The 17,754-nt window shown below is 36.2% G+C and overlaps 1 protein-coding gene across 1 annotated transcript in view; it reads left to right on the forward strand.

Moving 5' to 3' along the window:
• SPAG16 (sperm associated antigen 16) overlaps window positions 1-17,754 on the forward strand; it is a 984,605-nt gene that overhangs the window by 505,161 nt on the left and 461,690 nt on the right. The window contains 1 exon segment of the mRNA XM_055121268.1: window positions 7,489-7,674. Coding sequence (XP_054977243.1) covers window positions 7,489-7,674 — 186 coding nt within the window.

Raw genomic sequence — 17,754 nt, forward strand, 5'->3', positions numbered from 1 at the left:
ATTCCTTGATTCCTACAATCTCCCAAGACTGAAGAAAGAAGACCTGGAATACCTGAATAGACCCATCAATGTTAAGGAAATTGAAACGGTAATCAAAAACCTCCCCAAAAACAAAAGCCCAGGCCCAGATGGTTTCACTGGCGAATTCTTCCAAACATTTAAAGAAGACCTATTGCCTGTTTTCCTCAAACTTTTCCAGGAAATTGAAAAAACAGGAACTCTCCCAAACAGTTTCTATGAAGCACATATCTCCCTAATACCAAAAGCAAACAAAGACACCACTAAGAAAGAAAATTACAGACCAATTTCCCTGATGAACACCGATGCGAAGATCCTCAACAAAATACTAGCAAATAGGATCCAACAACTCATCAAAAAGATCATACATCACGACCAAGTGGGATTCATCCCAGGGATGCAAGGATGGTTTAACATTCGGAAATCAATCAACATAATCCAGCATATCAACAAAAGTAAAGACAAAAACCATATGATCATATCAATAGATGCAGAGAAAGCATTTGACAAGATCCAACATCCTTTCATGATGAAAACCCTCGCCAAAATGGGGTTTGGAGGAACTTTCCTCAAGATAGTCGAAGCCATCTATCACAAGCCTACGGCAAGCATTATCCTCAACGGGGAAAAACTAAGGGCCTTTCCTCTGAGATCGGGCACAAGACAAGGATGCCCACTCTCACCACTCCTCTTCAATATAGTACTGGAAGTACTTGCGATAGCTATTAGACAAGAAAAAGAGATTAAGGGCATCCAGATAGGAAGGGAAGAAATCAAACTCTCACTATTTGCAGACGACATGATACTATATCTAGAGAAGCCTAAAACCTCTACTAAGAAACTCTTAGAAACAATAGACTTATACAGTAAAGTTGCAGGCTACAAAATCAATACCCAAAAATCCATGGCCTTCATATATGCAAACAATGAGGCAGAGGAAAGGGACATGAAAAAAGCAATCCCATTCACAATCGTGCCCCAGAAAATCAGGTACCTCGGAATCAGCTTAACCAAGGAAGTAAAAGACCTTTACAAAGAAAACTACATAACGCTACTCCATGAACTCAAAGAGGACATGAGGAAATGGAAACATATACCCTGCTCGTGGATAGGGAGAATCAATGTTGTCAAAATGGCAATACTCCCTAAAGCATTATACAGATTCAATGCGATCCCTATAAGTATACCCATGACATTCTTCAAAGAAATGGATCAAGCAATCCTAAAATTCATATGGAATAACAAACGTCCAAGGATAGCTAAAACAATTCTTGGGAAAAAGATGATGGGAGGCATCACCATCCCCAACCTCAAACTTTACTACAAAGCAGTAACAATTAAAACAGCATGGTACTGGAACAAAGGCAGAGCCGTAGACCAATGGAACAGGGTGGAATATCCCTACACACAACCCCAAATGTATGACCATCTAATCTTTGATAAGGGAGCAAGAGATGTGAAGTGGAGCAAGGAAAGCCTCTTTAACAAATGGTGCTGGCACAACTGGACAACCACATGCAAAAAAATGGGTTTAGACCTTGACCTGACACCATGCACAAAAGTCAGATCAAAATGGATTAAAGACCTCAACATTAGACCACAAACCATAAGGTACATTGAAGACAAGGTCGGCGAAACCCTCCACGATATTGAAGATAAAGGTATCTTCAAAGGTGACACGGAACTAAGCAATCTAGTAAAAACAGAGATCAACAAATGGGACTACATTAAACTAAAAAGCTTCTGCACCGCAAGAGATACAGTGACCAGAATACAAAGACTATCCACAGAATGGGAAAGGATATTTACACAATACCCATCAGATAAGGGGTTGATATCAATGGTATATAAAGCACTGGTTGAGCTCTACAAGAAGAAAACATCCAACCCCATCAAAAAATGGGGCAAAGAAATGAACAGAAACTTTACCAAGGAAGAAATACGAATGGCCAAAAGGCACATGAAAAAGTGCTCTACATCACTAATCATCAGAGAGACGCAGATCAAAACAACCATGAGATACCACCTCACACCACAGAGACTAGCACACATCCAAAAGAACAAAAGCAACCGCTGTTGGAGAGGATGTGGGGAGAAAGGGACCCTTCTTCACTGCTGGTGGGAATGCCGACTGGTTCAGCCCTTCTGGAAAACAATTTGGACGACTCTCAAAAAATTAGATATTGAATTCCCATTTGACCCAGCAATACCACTGCTGGGAATATATCCCAGAGAGGCAAAAAAGTACAATCGAAACAACATCTGCACATGTATGTTCATCGCAGCACTGTTTACAATAGCCAGAATCTGGAAAAAACCCGAATGCCCCAGAACGGATGACTGGTTGAGGAAACTTTGGTACATCTATACAATGGAATACTATGCAGCTGTTAGAAAAAAGGAGGTCAAGAATTTTGTAGTCAAGTGGATGGGCATGAAAAGTTTCATGCTGAGTGAAATGAGTCAGAAAGAGAGAGACAGACATAGAAAGATTGCACTCATCTATGGTATATAGAATAACAGAGTGGGAGACTAACACCCAAGAACTGTAGAAATAAGTACCAGGAGGTTGACTCCATGGCTTCGAGGCTGGCCTCATGTTCCGGGGAAAGGTCAACTCAGAGAAGCGATCACCAACTACATTGTAGTCGAAGGCCATGTGGGGGAAGGGAGTTGCGGGCTGAATGAGGGCTAGAGACTGAGCACAGCGGCCACTCAACACCTTTATTGCAAACCACAACAGCTAATTAGAGAGAGAAAACAGAAGGGAATGCCTTGCCACAGTGGCAGGGTGGGGTGGGGGGGAGATGGGATTGGGGAGGGTGGGAGGGACACTGGGTTTACGGGTGGTGGAGAATGGGCACTGGTGAAGGGATGGGTCCCCGAACTTTGTATGAGGGAAGTATAAGCACAAAAGTGTATAAATCTGTAACTGTACCCTCACGGTGATTCTCTAATTAAAAATAAAAAAAAAATTTTGTGGCCAAAAAAAAAAAAAAAGAATATCAACTAAAATGAGTTGTCAGTTTAAAAATAACTTCAAATTATCTGGTCTTTAAATATTGTTATCATTTGAACTATAGGATTTGGAAATACAGATTTCAAAATTAAAAGGATAAAATCTTTAAAAGTTTTCTCATTTCATCAGAGATAACCACTAGTTATTTTCTTTTATTTGTTGAGATGAAGAATATTTTAAAAAGATCAAAAGTGACTGAAACAAAATTTTTTGTGGTGCAGTGAATTGATCCCAAGGTCTCAGACATGGAAGGCAATTATTTGTTGCTTGCCAAATCAATGTATTTTCAAATAAAATTTATTTATACTTTAAAAAAAAAAATTGAGCTGTCTATCAGTCATCTTCCCCACCCCAAGGGACCCAGGCCTGGCAGCCACCCTCCACTACCCAACTGCCGCCAAGCTCCAGGCCGCTTTCCGCATGCTTGGGCCAACCCTCACGCATGAGTGAACATATTCCTGGACTTCACGGCTGCTAAATAAATGGAATATGTGTATACCTCTTGGAGAGCCTGGCAAGCTACCGAGAGTATCCCACTGGCACAGAAGAGCCTGGAAAGCTCCCCATGGTGTATCCAATATGCCAAATACAGTAACAATAACAGGTCTCATTCCCCTGACCCTGAAAAGAGCCTCCAGTCGTTGGGAAAAACGTGTAAGGAGAGGCTGCTAAAATCTCAGGGCTGGGACGAATGAAGATATTATTGGCACCCGTCGAAGTAAATCTATGAACAACGGGATGACAGCGATAGAGTGATACAGTGATCAGACAAAGAGACCTGTTTCTGTAAATTAAATTGGTTAATATCTTCATCTTGGACTTTTCATTATCCAGAACTGTGACAAATAAACTTTGTCATACAAGGTGCATATGTGATATTTGCGTAAAAGCAGAAAAAGACATATACTGTTTTCATGTTCTATTATATTCTAATTGAGTGATTTCTAAATTTAGTTTTTTCTTCTACTTCACTTCATTTTGAATAATCTGCTGTTCAACTAACTCTGATACCTTAATTTCAGTAATTATTTTCTTTTAAAATTTTTTGTTCTCTATAATTTTATTTGTAATTTGTTTAATTAATGATTATATATATTATAATTAAAAGACCTTAAGTTGTATTGGACACATTCCTTTATTCTACTGTGTATCTCTAAGTCATAACTTTCTATTTTATATTATGTGTTAGTAATATGTTTGTGAACTCATACTTGTTGACTTTAGTCTAAATTTTTTTCTGTTTTTTTGCTTTTTGGGTCACACCCGGTGATGCACAGGTGTTACTCATGGATCTGCACTCACGAATTACCCCTGGCAGCGCTCAGGGGACAATAAGGGATGCTGGGAATCAAACCTGGGTTGGCCATGTGCAATGCAAATACCCTACCGGCTATGCTATTGCTCCAGCCCCTAGTCTAAAATTTTGAGGGTTTAAAGTGAAATTACTTATCCTGCATGCTAGCAACCTAGTTTCACATCCTCTTTATGATTTTTTAGTTTTTCCTACTATTTGTTCTGTAACTTGATAATTTAATTATTATATTTGAATTTTAGTTCATGTTATTTGCTATTTTGTATGAATTATTTTAAATAGATTTGTTTATATTAATATTAAATATAAATTTATAACATTTATAAATAAATATTTTTATCTTAGTTGAAAATTTTTTCTAAGAAAAATATATTAAAGCAAGAAAGAAGCTTAGAAAAATGTGTTTAAGGTGTTTTAAACAGCAGGCAAAACTATATTATATTACGAGTATATTACGGAGATTCTTATCTCTGAGTGAGACGATAATAGCTTGCTGGTCCATGAGGAGCATAAATGTTTCAAAGAGGCATTGTTAAATTATTTTTGATTTTTATGTTTTCTTGCATATTACTAGACAAATGTATTATTTGGTCTTTAATAATAAAAAGTAAACTTTTGAATTGCAAACATGTACAAATAATAACCACCGAAAAATGAGAGATAGATTTTAATATCTATTGATGAAAAGCTGTATGTTATGAGGATGTTTTTCAGTTCTACTAATTTGAAAAATAAGTATTCCTATAATAACCTTAATAAGAACTTCTTCACATTTTTACCTATATTTTCTGCAATACATTTAAGCTTACAGTTTCTAATGGTTATTTATCTTCTTGAAATAGAAAGCACATGCTCTCATAGAATAAAAAGAAGCCAACAAGCAGAAGTCTGATTTCTATCTGGCTCTTTTTTTCCCTTAGAAATATTGGGTACTATTATTTCTTCTGAATTTATAGCATAAATCTATTGATTCATCAACACTCACATGGCTTTGAAACAAAAAACATGCAGTTGCTATAAAATAGTCTGGCAAGAGAGGAGGACGACATATAAACTTAGCAGTTTATATGTAATTATCATAATTAATGGCAGAAACTTTTCTAGAACACAAAATGCAATACGCAGTGAGTCATGATGTGGAGAAGATGAAGGAAGTAAAATATTCTTTCAGCTGATGTTTTGACAAAACCAAAATCAAACAAAACCTTGTTATTTTTGTATAAAGTAACTGATAGGCCACTAAATATTTTTATAACTACCTTTTCATCTAGCATTTTAAAGTACATGATTTTTAAAATATCTACTTGTAACCTAAACAGAATAGCCAATGACACATCTTTAATCAGTCAGCAATTCAAATGGTTTCAACTCTTTACACCTGGTTTACATCCCCTCATTCATAATTTCTCTTTCTCCTTTCTTCATCCCCACTACACTCCTGGAACATTTAACCACTACAAACATAAACAGTGATGATATATGCCTTTGTATTATATTTTGAAATTCCCTTTCTGAATGTGCAGAAATTTGGGGCTCCATGATCTGTATATATGAAAGAATTATCCCCAAACTATCATATGCTAAAGATAAAACAAGCAGAAAAAAAAGAAAAAGGTTTCATGAATTCCCCAAGAAATTGCACCATCATAGTTTCATGGACTTGGATTACTGAATGATATAAATAAGAGATTACTTGTGTAGATGCAAACAGAAGACTGCATTCATGACACTGAAATAATTCAGACCCACACAGATTGCTTACATAATAAAGCCATTTACAGAAATTAATTAGATCAAACAGAGGCTCAATTTAATTAATTAATTCACTAATTGCTACCAGTTCTCATACTGTTTCCTAGAGGTTGAAATATAGGACAGCTCTTCCAACATCCAATTTTGGATGAGGATTCCTCTTTCTTCAATTCCCTGACAGTAGGATAGCACAGGTGGTAGGGCGTTTGCCTTGCACGTGGCTGACCTAGGTTCAATTCCTCTGTCTCTCTCGGAGAGCCTGGCAAGCTACCCAGAGTATCCTGCCTGCACGGCAGAGCCTGGCATGCTACCCATGGCATATTCAGTATGCTAAAAACAATAACAACAAGTCTCACAATGGAGATGTTACTGGTACCCGCTCTAGCAAATTGATGAGCAATGGGATGACAGTGCTACAGATAACTGCTTATTCTAGTCATCCTTTATTTAACAGTGCAGGAGCTTCTGATTTTGATGTAGTCCATTTTCTGTTTCATTTGTCAATGTTCTCAAGTCACTGAAGTTGCTTCTGGAGACAATATCATGGAGAATTCTGTCGGTTTCCTTTGATGAATTTTATGGATATGGCTCCAATATTGGAGTCTTTTGTAGTCACTTTGAATTAACTTTTGTGTATGGTGTGAGACAGAGATTCAAATGAATAATTCTGTATGTAGATAGCCAGTTCCCCTAAAACCATTTACTACATAAATTGCCTTGCTCCAGTTTATGTACCTTGCTCCTTTGTGAAAGAGGAGCCTGTCCCTGTATCTGAGGGGTTTATCTCTGGGCTCTCAATTCTATTCATTGCTTTAATGTTTCTCATTATTCTAGTATCTCATCATACCTTATATTCTAATTTAAAATGGAGAGAGAAAACATCTCATCTTTCTTTTTTCCCAAAATTATTTTTGTTGTTTGAGAGTTTCATTGTCCCATATAAATTTTATTAGAATTCATTCCATGTGAATTTTTTTTTTTTTTGAGGAGGAGGCAAATTGGGGACTATACCTAGTGTTGCTCAGGAAGTCCATGGAAATTTTTATAGGCATTGCAATGAGTCTGCACAATTCTTTGTGTAGATCGATCATTAAAACCATGTCCATCCTTTCAATCCATGACAGGATATGTGTTTCAGTCTATTTCTTGTGTTTTCTTTTGTTTCTCTTAACCATGATTTATACTGTCCTGTGTAAAATTCTTCCACCTTTTAAAAGTTGATTCCCAGGAACTTTATAACAACATTGTAAACATAGTGAATAAATATTTATAATTGGAGCATCATAAACCTAGGATCTAAATGTTATAAGCAAATTAAGGGGAAGAAAAAAAGTAATTATAGATTTCTTCTTTAACAATCGATTTTTTAATTATTTTTTTTAAATAGTGGAAACAAGCTGGCTACTTCAAGTGGTGACACTACAGTTAAATTATGGGAATTATCGAAGGGTGATTGCATCTTGACTCTTGAAGGACACAGCCATGCAGTATGGTCCTGCTCGTGGAATACCTGGGGGGATCTTGTGGCTTCTTCCTCACTAGATGCCACTAGTAAAATCTGGGATGTGAACAGGTAAGAAATACTTGAAATATTATTAGGCCTCTACATTAGCAAATGCATGTGAATAATGTTTTTACTATAAATACAAACCATTTGGAAATATTTAAAAAAATCAGTTGGTAGAATGACAGACTGCTACTTAAACAATATAGGCTAAATGCATTTATAATTCCATTAATCCTTGTTGGTATAAGTCCATTTCAAAATGTTTGCATAATAAGATTCGAATTATTTAGCTGTTAGTTTTCTGTGTTAGCAGTGTGAAACAAATATTTATTAAAAAGAGTCATGATTTTGGTTTACCTTCTAGAGGATAATTATCTCTCTGTATTAATGAACTGATAATTTATTAGGCATGAAAATTAAAGTATACTTAAGCATAATTGTGATATATTTTCCCAAGTTGTATATTTTGTGGTAATTCACAAATTGTTAAAATGAATTAAATTTATTTAAGTAAATTTATTCTAAGAAAAATCCTATATAATTTATGATTTAATACTTTCTTATTTTGATCTTAACTTTTAAGGCATATGCATATCTTACAGTATCAGAATTCCTTACTATACATTTTAGATCATTATCCTAATTGATATACAAATAGCTTATATAGTGGTAAGTTTAGTTGCTATCAAATATCCTGATTACTTCAGCTCAGGGATAATAAATCACTAGCCAGACTTCTAATAACTTTAATTACTGAAATAATGCCAAGACTGAAAATATAAGTGCTATACATCTTAAAAATTTACATAAAAAAACTGTCATTGAGCCACTGTAATCTATTTTGGAAGAGAAAGATGAACTCACCTTTAAGTTGAACACCACTGCTTTGAGATCACATGTTTCATGGATAATTTACTTTGTTCTAGTAGAGTGAAACACGTTTTTATTTAAAAGAGTTCTGATTCTCCGTTGCATTCTCCATTGATTTTCCTTCCTCAAGTCATGGTAATATATTTAAAAGAAAGGATAAGTAAACAGGTTTTCTGGGGGCTATTCTGTGCCCCCAATAAGGTGATAATTTCTGGCTACCTGCCAGATATTTGCATAGCAGTTGCCCAATCCTACTCTATTTTGGCTCTGTTGAAACTGGGACTCTACAAAAAATAAATATTTTGCTTTGTCACCTGGCTCTTTTAGCCATTAGCTGTAGGAGGTGCTTTTGGGACTCAGCGAGTCTGCTGAGGGAAGGAAGATGAGGCTTACTTAATTCTATCTCATGCTATGAGCCTCCGTTGGCCTTGGACTTCCCGCGTACATTTGTGTCAACAGTTCACCTCATCAACAGCCACTCCAGCTCCCAGCTGCTGAGTCCAGCTATCAATTACTCTAGCAGAAACAGCTGTGTCATGCTGTCATCAAAGAGAGGCAACCCCAGCAAACAGACGCGCGTTTCCCAGAGATGTGTGTTCCCAGCTCTGCATGGCCCCAATTCTGAGCCATGCCACACTAACTGTAACAGACAAGCGCTTCTTCTTAGAGGACTGAATTTCTGTTCCCTGGCTCCTCTTTTTTTTTTTTTTTTTTTTTTTCAATTTTCCTGGTTTCAATTTCATTCTGTTTCCTCTGTTCGCTCAGTCCTATGGGTGGTAGTAGTTTGTCGTAGTGTTCTTTTTTTATCCTTCATGTGTTAGTTAATGTTCTATTTTATCCTTTAAAAGTGGTGTAGTGTACTTTAAACCAGTCTTAAAGAAAAAAATCATAGTAGACCCTGTGATTTTCAGTCTGTCAATGATAGGGTTTTAGCATACAATGTTGCAACACCACACCCTTCACCAGAGCATCATCCCTCCCCCTCCTGCTCCCCATTCCAAGGCAAACAGTTCGATAAACCAGTGATCAGCTTCTGTTGCTTCTAGCCATTTATTACTTCCTTACTATATTTATTAATATGCCAGTTATGCACATGAGAGTGATCTTCTGTACCTCTCTCTCTTCTTATGACTTCAATCAGCATGGTATTCTCCAAACCCAGACACATAGCATCAAAGTTAATGATTTTTGTCTTTTCTTATACTACAAGATTATTATCCTCGCTGGATTGATAGCACAGCAGGTAGGGCATTTGCCTTGCACGCGGCCGACCTAGGTTCTATTCCTCCGTCCCTCTCAAAGAGCCCTGCAAGCTACCAAGAGTATCTCACCCACACAGCAGAGCCTGGCAAGCTACCTGCGATGTATTCAATATGCCAAAAACAGTAACAAGAAGTCTCACAATGGAGATGTTACTGGTGCCTGCTTGAGCAAATTGATGAACAACCAGGATAACAGTGCTACAGTGCTTATAGTCACAAAGTGTTCGGTGTATACATTTATCATAGTCTCTTTATTCAGTCATCTGTTCTTGGACACTTGGGTTGTTTCTATATTTTGGTTATTTTATTGTGAAGAGTACTGTAGTAAACATTGGAATGCAAATGTCTTTTTTTGTGTAGGGGTTTGACTGGTTGGGTAGATGCCAGGAAGTGGAATTGCTGTAATGTATAGAAGATCAGTAACTGTTGAAAAAACTTTAGTTGCAAATTATGTCTCCTGGCTGGATCTTGGCAGTATCAAGGCTTTAACAGGTAAACAACATAATCCACCAGAGTTATAAAGATACAGCAAAATAAAATTTGACAGACTCTCTAAGAGAAAAGATGGCTCTGAATATATTTTTGACAAATTTATGTCTAAAGTAATGACAATAGTGACTTTTTTTTTTAAACTGGATCACTGTGAGATACAGTTACAAAGCTTTCATGTTTGAGTTTTAGTCATACAATGATCAAACACCCATCCCTTCACCAGTGCACATTTTTTTCACCACCAAAATCTTCAGTATCTGTCCCCATCCCAATGCTGCTTCTGCCTGGGTAGCAGACAATTTCCACAGTGATTTCTCTCTAACTTTCTTTACATTCACTATTTTGACACTGGTCTCACTATTATTATTTGGAATTTTTCTGCCACCACTCAAACCTGCCGAAAAGACAATGCTGGATAATTTATTTTGTATCGCTTGTTATGAATAACATAAGATGTTGCTCCTGGAATTCGAAAATTGTAGATAATTAGGGTCTGGAGAGATCTCTGCAGCGAGCTGCTTGGTTCCAAGATTCTTTTGTGTGTCTCTAGATCACGGTCTTTAAGGAGCTTAAATAGTAGCTGGAGGCAGTTTGTGGGTGTCATTTCAGGGTCCCATCAGGGCAGGAGGATGAGAAGGGCCAGCCCATCCTCCATCCCGTGAGGCTTGGCATCTGCCATTACTGCTCCCTGCATACCTGGGCTTCTCATTGGGTTCTGGAAGATGGCGGCCGCTGGGATTCCTAGGGGCAGCCAGAGGCACAGTACCTGCTCCTGTCTGGAGTAGCCCTGTGAAATGGACCCATTGCAAAGTCCGGAGGCATGTCTGCAGAGAGCTGCTTGGTTCAGAGATTCTTTTGTGTGTCCAATAGTGACATTTTAAGATGTGTTGTAACTCTCAAATGGATACAAGTTTGGTTTCCGGAAGAGATACAAGCTTGGTTGCCTGGAAGAATTGATCACATGACATTTATAACTTATTCATGTTCCATATTCTGTGATGAGATTTCAAATATTTATTATAAAGTTATTAGACACAAACTTACTTTATTGAGGCATGATTCACATATGAAAAGATTTCCATATTCAATTAATATAAGCATGTGTTTGGCAATAAGTATAAACCCTTGAAACAATTACCATATCTATGCCATGAAAATGTTCTTCACCTCTTACTACTTAATCTCTTATTTATTGATATACTGATAACTCTTAATCTATGATGTGACCTAATAGTAAATATTTATGTATATAATAAGGTGTTATTAACTTTCAGCACTCTATGGTTTGTTTTATGTATATTGAATTTTAACATTAATATATAATTTTAATGTTTATTAATTTTGTTTTAGATAATATTTGAAAGGAAGGATTCAGTGCAACTTCAAACATGTTCTCAATGCTGGGAAATGGTACAGACATAAGGCACTTTTAGATAACCCAAGTTTAGTCCCTCAGCATGACATATGGTCCCCCAAGCCCCACAAGGAGTCATCCCTGAGATCAAAGCCAGGAGTAAGCCCTGAACACCACTGTATATGACCCTAAGCCTTCTCAAATAATGTATTTTTTAAAAATATCCTCAAGTATCTTATTCAGTATTTAAACAAAACTGTAACAACAACAAAAATGATTTTAAACACTTTGGCTTAATAACTTTATTTATGAAATTGATATCCAAATACCATATTCCATATGACCAATAGATATTGATATAACAGATCAAAATTATTTTTTAGAGTTGACAAAATATCCTAAATGGCAAATTTTCCATCAATGTAAAAATCTCACCTTCATCATGAAAGTAAAAACACTATATTAATTATGAAGTCAAGTAAATTGACAAATACTAACATATAAGGTAGAAATTGAAAGTTTTTTCTTTCTTTTTTGTTTTTTGGGTCACACCCGGCAATGCACAGGGTTACTCCTGGCTCTGCAATCAGGAATTACTCCTGGTGGTGCTAGAAATAAAACCTGGGTCAGCCACGTGCAAGCAAGGCAAACATCCTACCTGTTGTGCGATTGATCCAGCCCCAAGAAATTGAAAGTTTTTAATGGCTTTTAGTGCATCCTTCAGAATCATAATCAAAGCACTGAGTGTTAATTTGCAAGTATTCATAAACGAATATTTTGTCTTAAACTTGTGTCTTGCTTTAAAATGTCATAGGTTTTTAGAACTAGCTCAGTGACTTAAGGGAAGAGAGAATATCTTGTTAGAATGTTGGTAGAAGCTGTGGTTTTCTGTCATATTGTCTTACACTCATGCTACCTAGTTTTTAGTAACATAAAAAGTATACTGCTATATGCTACTGCTCACCAGAAAAGAAGAAATATATAGTCTTCTTTTCCAGCTGCTTTCCTTGCATTCATCCTTAGATAATGTCATTTCCCCAACTCTTCAATACCTGCTAACACCATACAGTTATGGCCTCTCTAGAAGTTTGTATGATTGGAAATCATCATTAATGAAAAAGCTCCAGATCAAGAGGCATATCTACAAAGAGCTAATAAGTTTCTGCATAATATCGGAGATACTCTTAGACTGGTAACCATGTACTCTCTACATGGTTTCTATGTATAGCTTGTAGTTCTGTGGTTTTCTGGAAGACCGTTTGTACAAAGTGAAAATTTTTGTTTCAATTCTTGATAATCAATGTCTCCCTTTATTTTTAGATATATGCTTCGAAATATTTGAATTAAGATAGAACTTTATTCTAAAAGCTGCAGTTTTGAAGCAAAAAAATATCAGATAGGGTTCTCTGCTTGACTTACTGTTCTTCCCAGGGAGTTGAGTATTTAGGTGATCCAGTATACCACAGTGTTAGCTTTGATTGGGAAAGCAAACATATGCCTGTCTAGCTTGAGGGGAAGGTCCTAAAAACAACTAAAGTTTTACTAGTATTAAGTACATCACCTCTCCGTTGATTTTAATAAGATACAACAAAGACAAAACTTGAGTAATTCATACCAACTTTGTAAGGAAACAGTAGAGCTTAGTAAACTTCAACAATTTTAAGGAGTGAAACCATATGGGATAAAAGTGCTGCTCTTAAATCTTAAGTATTGTTTTGGGTCTCCTGTAAAAAATTAAAGCAGGTTTGAGAGAAGTACTTTGTGATTACTGCTGCATTTAATTGACAAGAAGCAAATTCATCAAAATTCTTCCGTTATCAATCAACAAACTTTCCAAAGTACGATGACAAAGTTCCTTATGATGCCTGCCCAGAATTCTAGCATCACTGAGACAGTTACACATTTTTCTCATTTATTTAATTTAATATTCTTATACTTTCTCAGTTTTGCAGCTATATTCTCTTTGTGTCATCAATTTATATTCTGCATGTAATAACTGTGTATATGTGGTAGAAGAGAGGGCAGAAATCCACCTCTTATTAGGTTGTTTCTTTAAATATGAGAGAAGTCTAGCACAGTGATACATTATAAGTAACGGGAGACCATAGATTGTGAAATATTAGCAATGAATCACTAAAACTCTGCTGTCCTTGTTAGGATGTAGGAAAAGGGGTGATCAATTAAAAATAAATATTGGTGGGCAGAAGGTTAAACCATGGCAGAGGCACCGTGTGAGCTAGGTGCCTTTTTGCCTATTTGCATGATATTTCAAGAGTCATTCTATTGGTTAAAATCATGTGTGCCAATTCTGTTGCTTCCCAATTGTCTTGAGATGGATTATCAATGGCAATAACTGGAGTTATCCTGTAGCACTGTAGCACTGTCATCCCATTGTTCATTAATTTGCTCGAGTGGGCACCAGTACCGTCTTCATTGTGAGACTTGTTACTATTTTTGGCATATCGAATATGCCATGGGAAGCTTGCCAGGCTCTCCCATGCAGGGTGGGATACTCTTGGTATCTTGCCGGGCTCTCCGAGAGAAGTGGAGGAATTGAACCTAGGTCAGCCTCGTGCAAGGCAAACGCCCTACCCGCTGTGCTATCACTCTAGTCCCAGAGTCAAATATTGAAAAGGACAGAGCTTGTCAGTATGTTGGAAGTAGTTATCTCCAAAGTCTCTGACTTAAGTTAAACTGCAATGTTCACTGGACATTTTAGCAACAAGGAAATTGACTTCTATTTTATTTAAGATTTTATATTTCTGGTCTGTTTGCTACAGCACATTTGCTTTCCCTATCTAATATAGAGACCCTGAACTATGATTTTCAAGTGACAAGCTATCACTTGTGACTTATTAATAAAGCAATTAAGATAAGTCCCGAGGGTTCTCAAAGTTCTTTAAATAGAATTTTAATAGAAATTCTAAATTGATAATAGATGTATTCAACTCCCTATAGCTTTTCCCCTTGTCCCTTCTTACTTTCTATTCTTAATGTCTGTGATAGTACTATAGGGAGTGTAGAAAACCTTACTTGCTAGTAACATTAGCTACGTCAATTCTTTGATTCTCATGGAAGCTAATTCCTGTTAAAGTGATGTAAATTATAGGAAAGCATGCAACTATAATATACTATTGTCCCATTAGTGTAAATCTATTTCAATAATAATGATTTCATTTAAGCAATAAAAACAGCCTAACAATCTTAAGTTCATAGTAGGGTAGGCATTATTTACTGATGAGAATCAGTGCTGCTGATTGATGTCAAGCTGATGGAATATAGATAATGCTTTTCATATGGTTGACCTGGCAATTTTTAAACTTTCCATTATAGAGCCAACAAATATGCATTGAGCAATTAGTCTGTTATGCATATTATTCTAAGCATAGAGCTCTATGTCTGAGCAGAATAAAGCTATTTTCTCACGGTGATGACATTCCACTGGGAAGCATAAGATAATTACAATTGAAAATAATTATGTAAACTATTAATGACCTATATATTTTGTAAATAAAAATAAATATATTAGAAAAAGAGATTGGAAAATATTACAGTTTGAAGAGAATGGTCAGAGAAATTATCACTATAACATTGATATTTTGGTGACCTGTACAATGCAGCCAAAACCATTGGTTTCATAAAAAACTAATAGCGAATTTAGTGTAGAGGAGCTATATGATATTTTTTGCACTTTAACAGAATGATTCTGGTCAGAGCTCATGATGAATCTGGACACTACCATTCCCTTAAGGTGAGCATAATTAATAAGCTATCATGAAATTTCTAGTTGTCAGTGTCCACAGAAATAGACTAGATGTGAGCATTATTTTGTAACATTGTACATTATGACTTCCAAATTCAACCTTTTTTTGAAAACATTTATTCCAAACATCAGAAATTAAATATTGTTATGCCACTGAAACAATGTTTTGGAAATACAGAATTGGTTCTCATGTAAATAAAACTCTAAAATTTCACTCACTCATTAAAGAGATGAATTAAATGTTCAAGTGCATCAAATCAATATAAGAATTAAAGGGGTTGCTTATAAAAATAGCAAGTAATAAACATTTAAGTGGATTTAAAATACTTTCTTATGTGAAAGTATTTTAAATATTTCTTATATGAAACTATTTTTAGCTTGGAAATTCTTTATATTCATACGATAAAAGTAGATCTTTTATCTTAAATAAAACATTAGGGAATAAAATTTCCATATAAACGTTAAATAATGTTGCTTTATACTTTCTGAGGAGAATTTGTACAAATTTCAACATGTATCCTATGAAACCTTGTTAAATGTACATGCTGTATAGAAAATTACCCAGTTAAGGCACATGGATTAATTATCCAATGATCTGCCCTTTCTTCCCCTCACAACAGAGACTAGTTCTTGCAAGAAGCCAAGACCAGGCCTTGCACGAAGTACTCTGTTAGTACTTTACCTTCCAGAAAATGTATGTCTTTTGCTTTGGCAAATAAATTCATGAATTATACTCTAGCTTAGACCACAATATTATGGAAACAGGTTTTCCTACTTCAAATTAGTTGCTTTTATTATTTTATGCTCTAATTTCTGATTATATAAGCTAGCCATACCCCTGGGATATATGACACTAAATTAAATAAAGTGTTGGCCTTGGATATAGATTACATTGTGAAAAATATATTCCGGTAGCCGTTACCAGCTTTCTGAAACATTGTGAGTATATCTTAGTTATCTGGTGCTTTAAGCAACTAGAACATTAGGAACAATAATCCACCAATGAGATGAACATTAAAAATAGCATGGCCTGTGGCTCAAAGTGATACAAGTCTGATATGTACAGGTCTGTGGGTTTCATCCAAAAACTGTATGTCTTCTCCTTTGCAGTATTTAGAGTGGTCTTGCTGGACCCTCAAGCATTCCCTGGCGGATCCTAGTCTTTCTGTTCAATCAGATGTGCCTGCTGCAACAAGTAACAGTAGCATCACCAAAAATGGCACTGAATCGTCTCATGTTTCTAATGATGAATTGTCTTCACAAACATTTGGGTATTATTGGTACCCGTAAGTACCTATTACGTTTGAACCACTTAATTCAGAGAGTCTTATGCAGTTTTCCTATGATTAGTGAATGTTTTATTGTGATGGTTCATTTGCATCTTTGTTTTCACCTTGGAATTTGGATTAGTACTTACTATATGAGTTGTTTTGTTTTATTTATTTATTTACTTTTGAGTAAGAAAATGATGCATTTTAGAATATGAGCATTCAGAAGAAACAATTCAAAAGGTGGTGTCATAACTCTAAGATGGCTTGTGTACCCTTGCTCTATTTATGTTGTTTATGTTTAAAATTTAACCTCTGAGTTGTAAGATATATCTGAGACCAACTTACGATATGAGTATAAGTGCAGAATTTCCTACACTGACAAGCAATTCTTAGACACTAGCATGATGTTAAGAATTCTTAAACTGGGGCTGGAGTGATAGCACAGCGGGTAGGGCATTTGCCTTGCACGTGGCCAACCCGTGTTCGATTCCCAGCATCCCATATGGTCCCCTGAGCACCGCCAAGGGTAATTCCTGAGTGCAGAGCCAGGAATGACCCCTGTGCATTGCTAGGTGTGACCCAAAAAGCAAAAAAAAAAAAAAAAAAAAAAAAAAATTCTTAAACTATCTCCCTAGGAATAACATTGCATTTCATAGGTTTTCAGGCCTCTGACTCATCATCCAAGATCCTTTGCCAGTTCAGGCTCGTACCTATACTTCAGGCCTGGCTATAAATCAGAGGTCCCCACAGCGCCCATCAGGTTTGATTCACAGGCTAGAAAGACTCAGAAGACTCAGGAAACCCACTTACTTGCTAGATCATAAGTTTAGTTCAAAGAACAGTGTTCAGGTACAGGCACTTGGAAGTAATGCTTGAGGCAAGGGCTGAAAAAAAAAAAGGGCACGGAGTTTCCATACCCTCTCCGGGCTTGGGCTTGCTGATCTCCATGATCAGTCTGGGTACTCTCTTCCTTTTCCCCTTTTAGGTTCTCCTGCAGCCTTTATTACTTAGGCATGACTTACTAAGTCTTTGGTCCTCGGGGATTCATATTCAGTTTCAGTATCTCTCTCATCTTGAGAGGCCTAAGGGTAAAACTGGAAGTTCCAACCCTTTAATCACTTTGGTTGACTCTCC

Source organism: Sorex araneus, chromosome X (assembly GCF_027595985.1).
Source record: "Sorex araneus isolate mSorAra2 chromosome X, mSorAra2.pri, whole genome shotgun sequence".
In the NCBI taxonomy this organism is placed as follows: domain Eukaryota; kingdom Metazoa; phylum Chordata; class Mammalia; order Eulipotyphla; family Soricidae; genus Sorex; species Sorex araneus.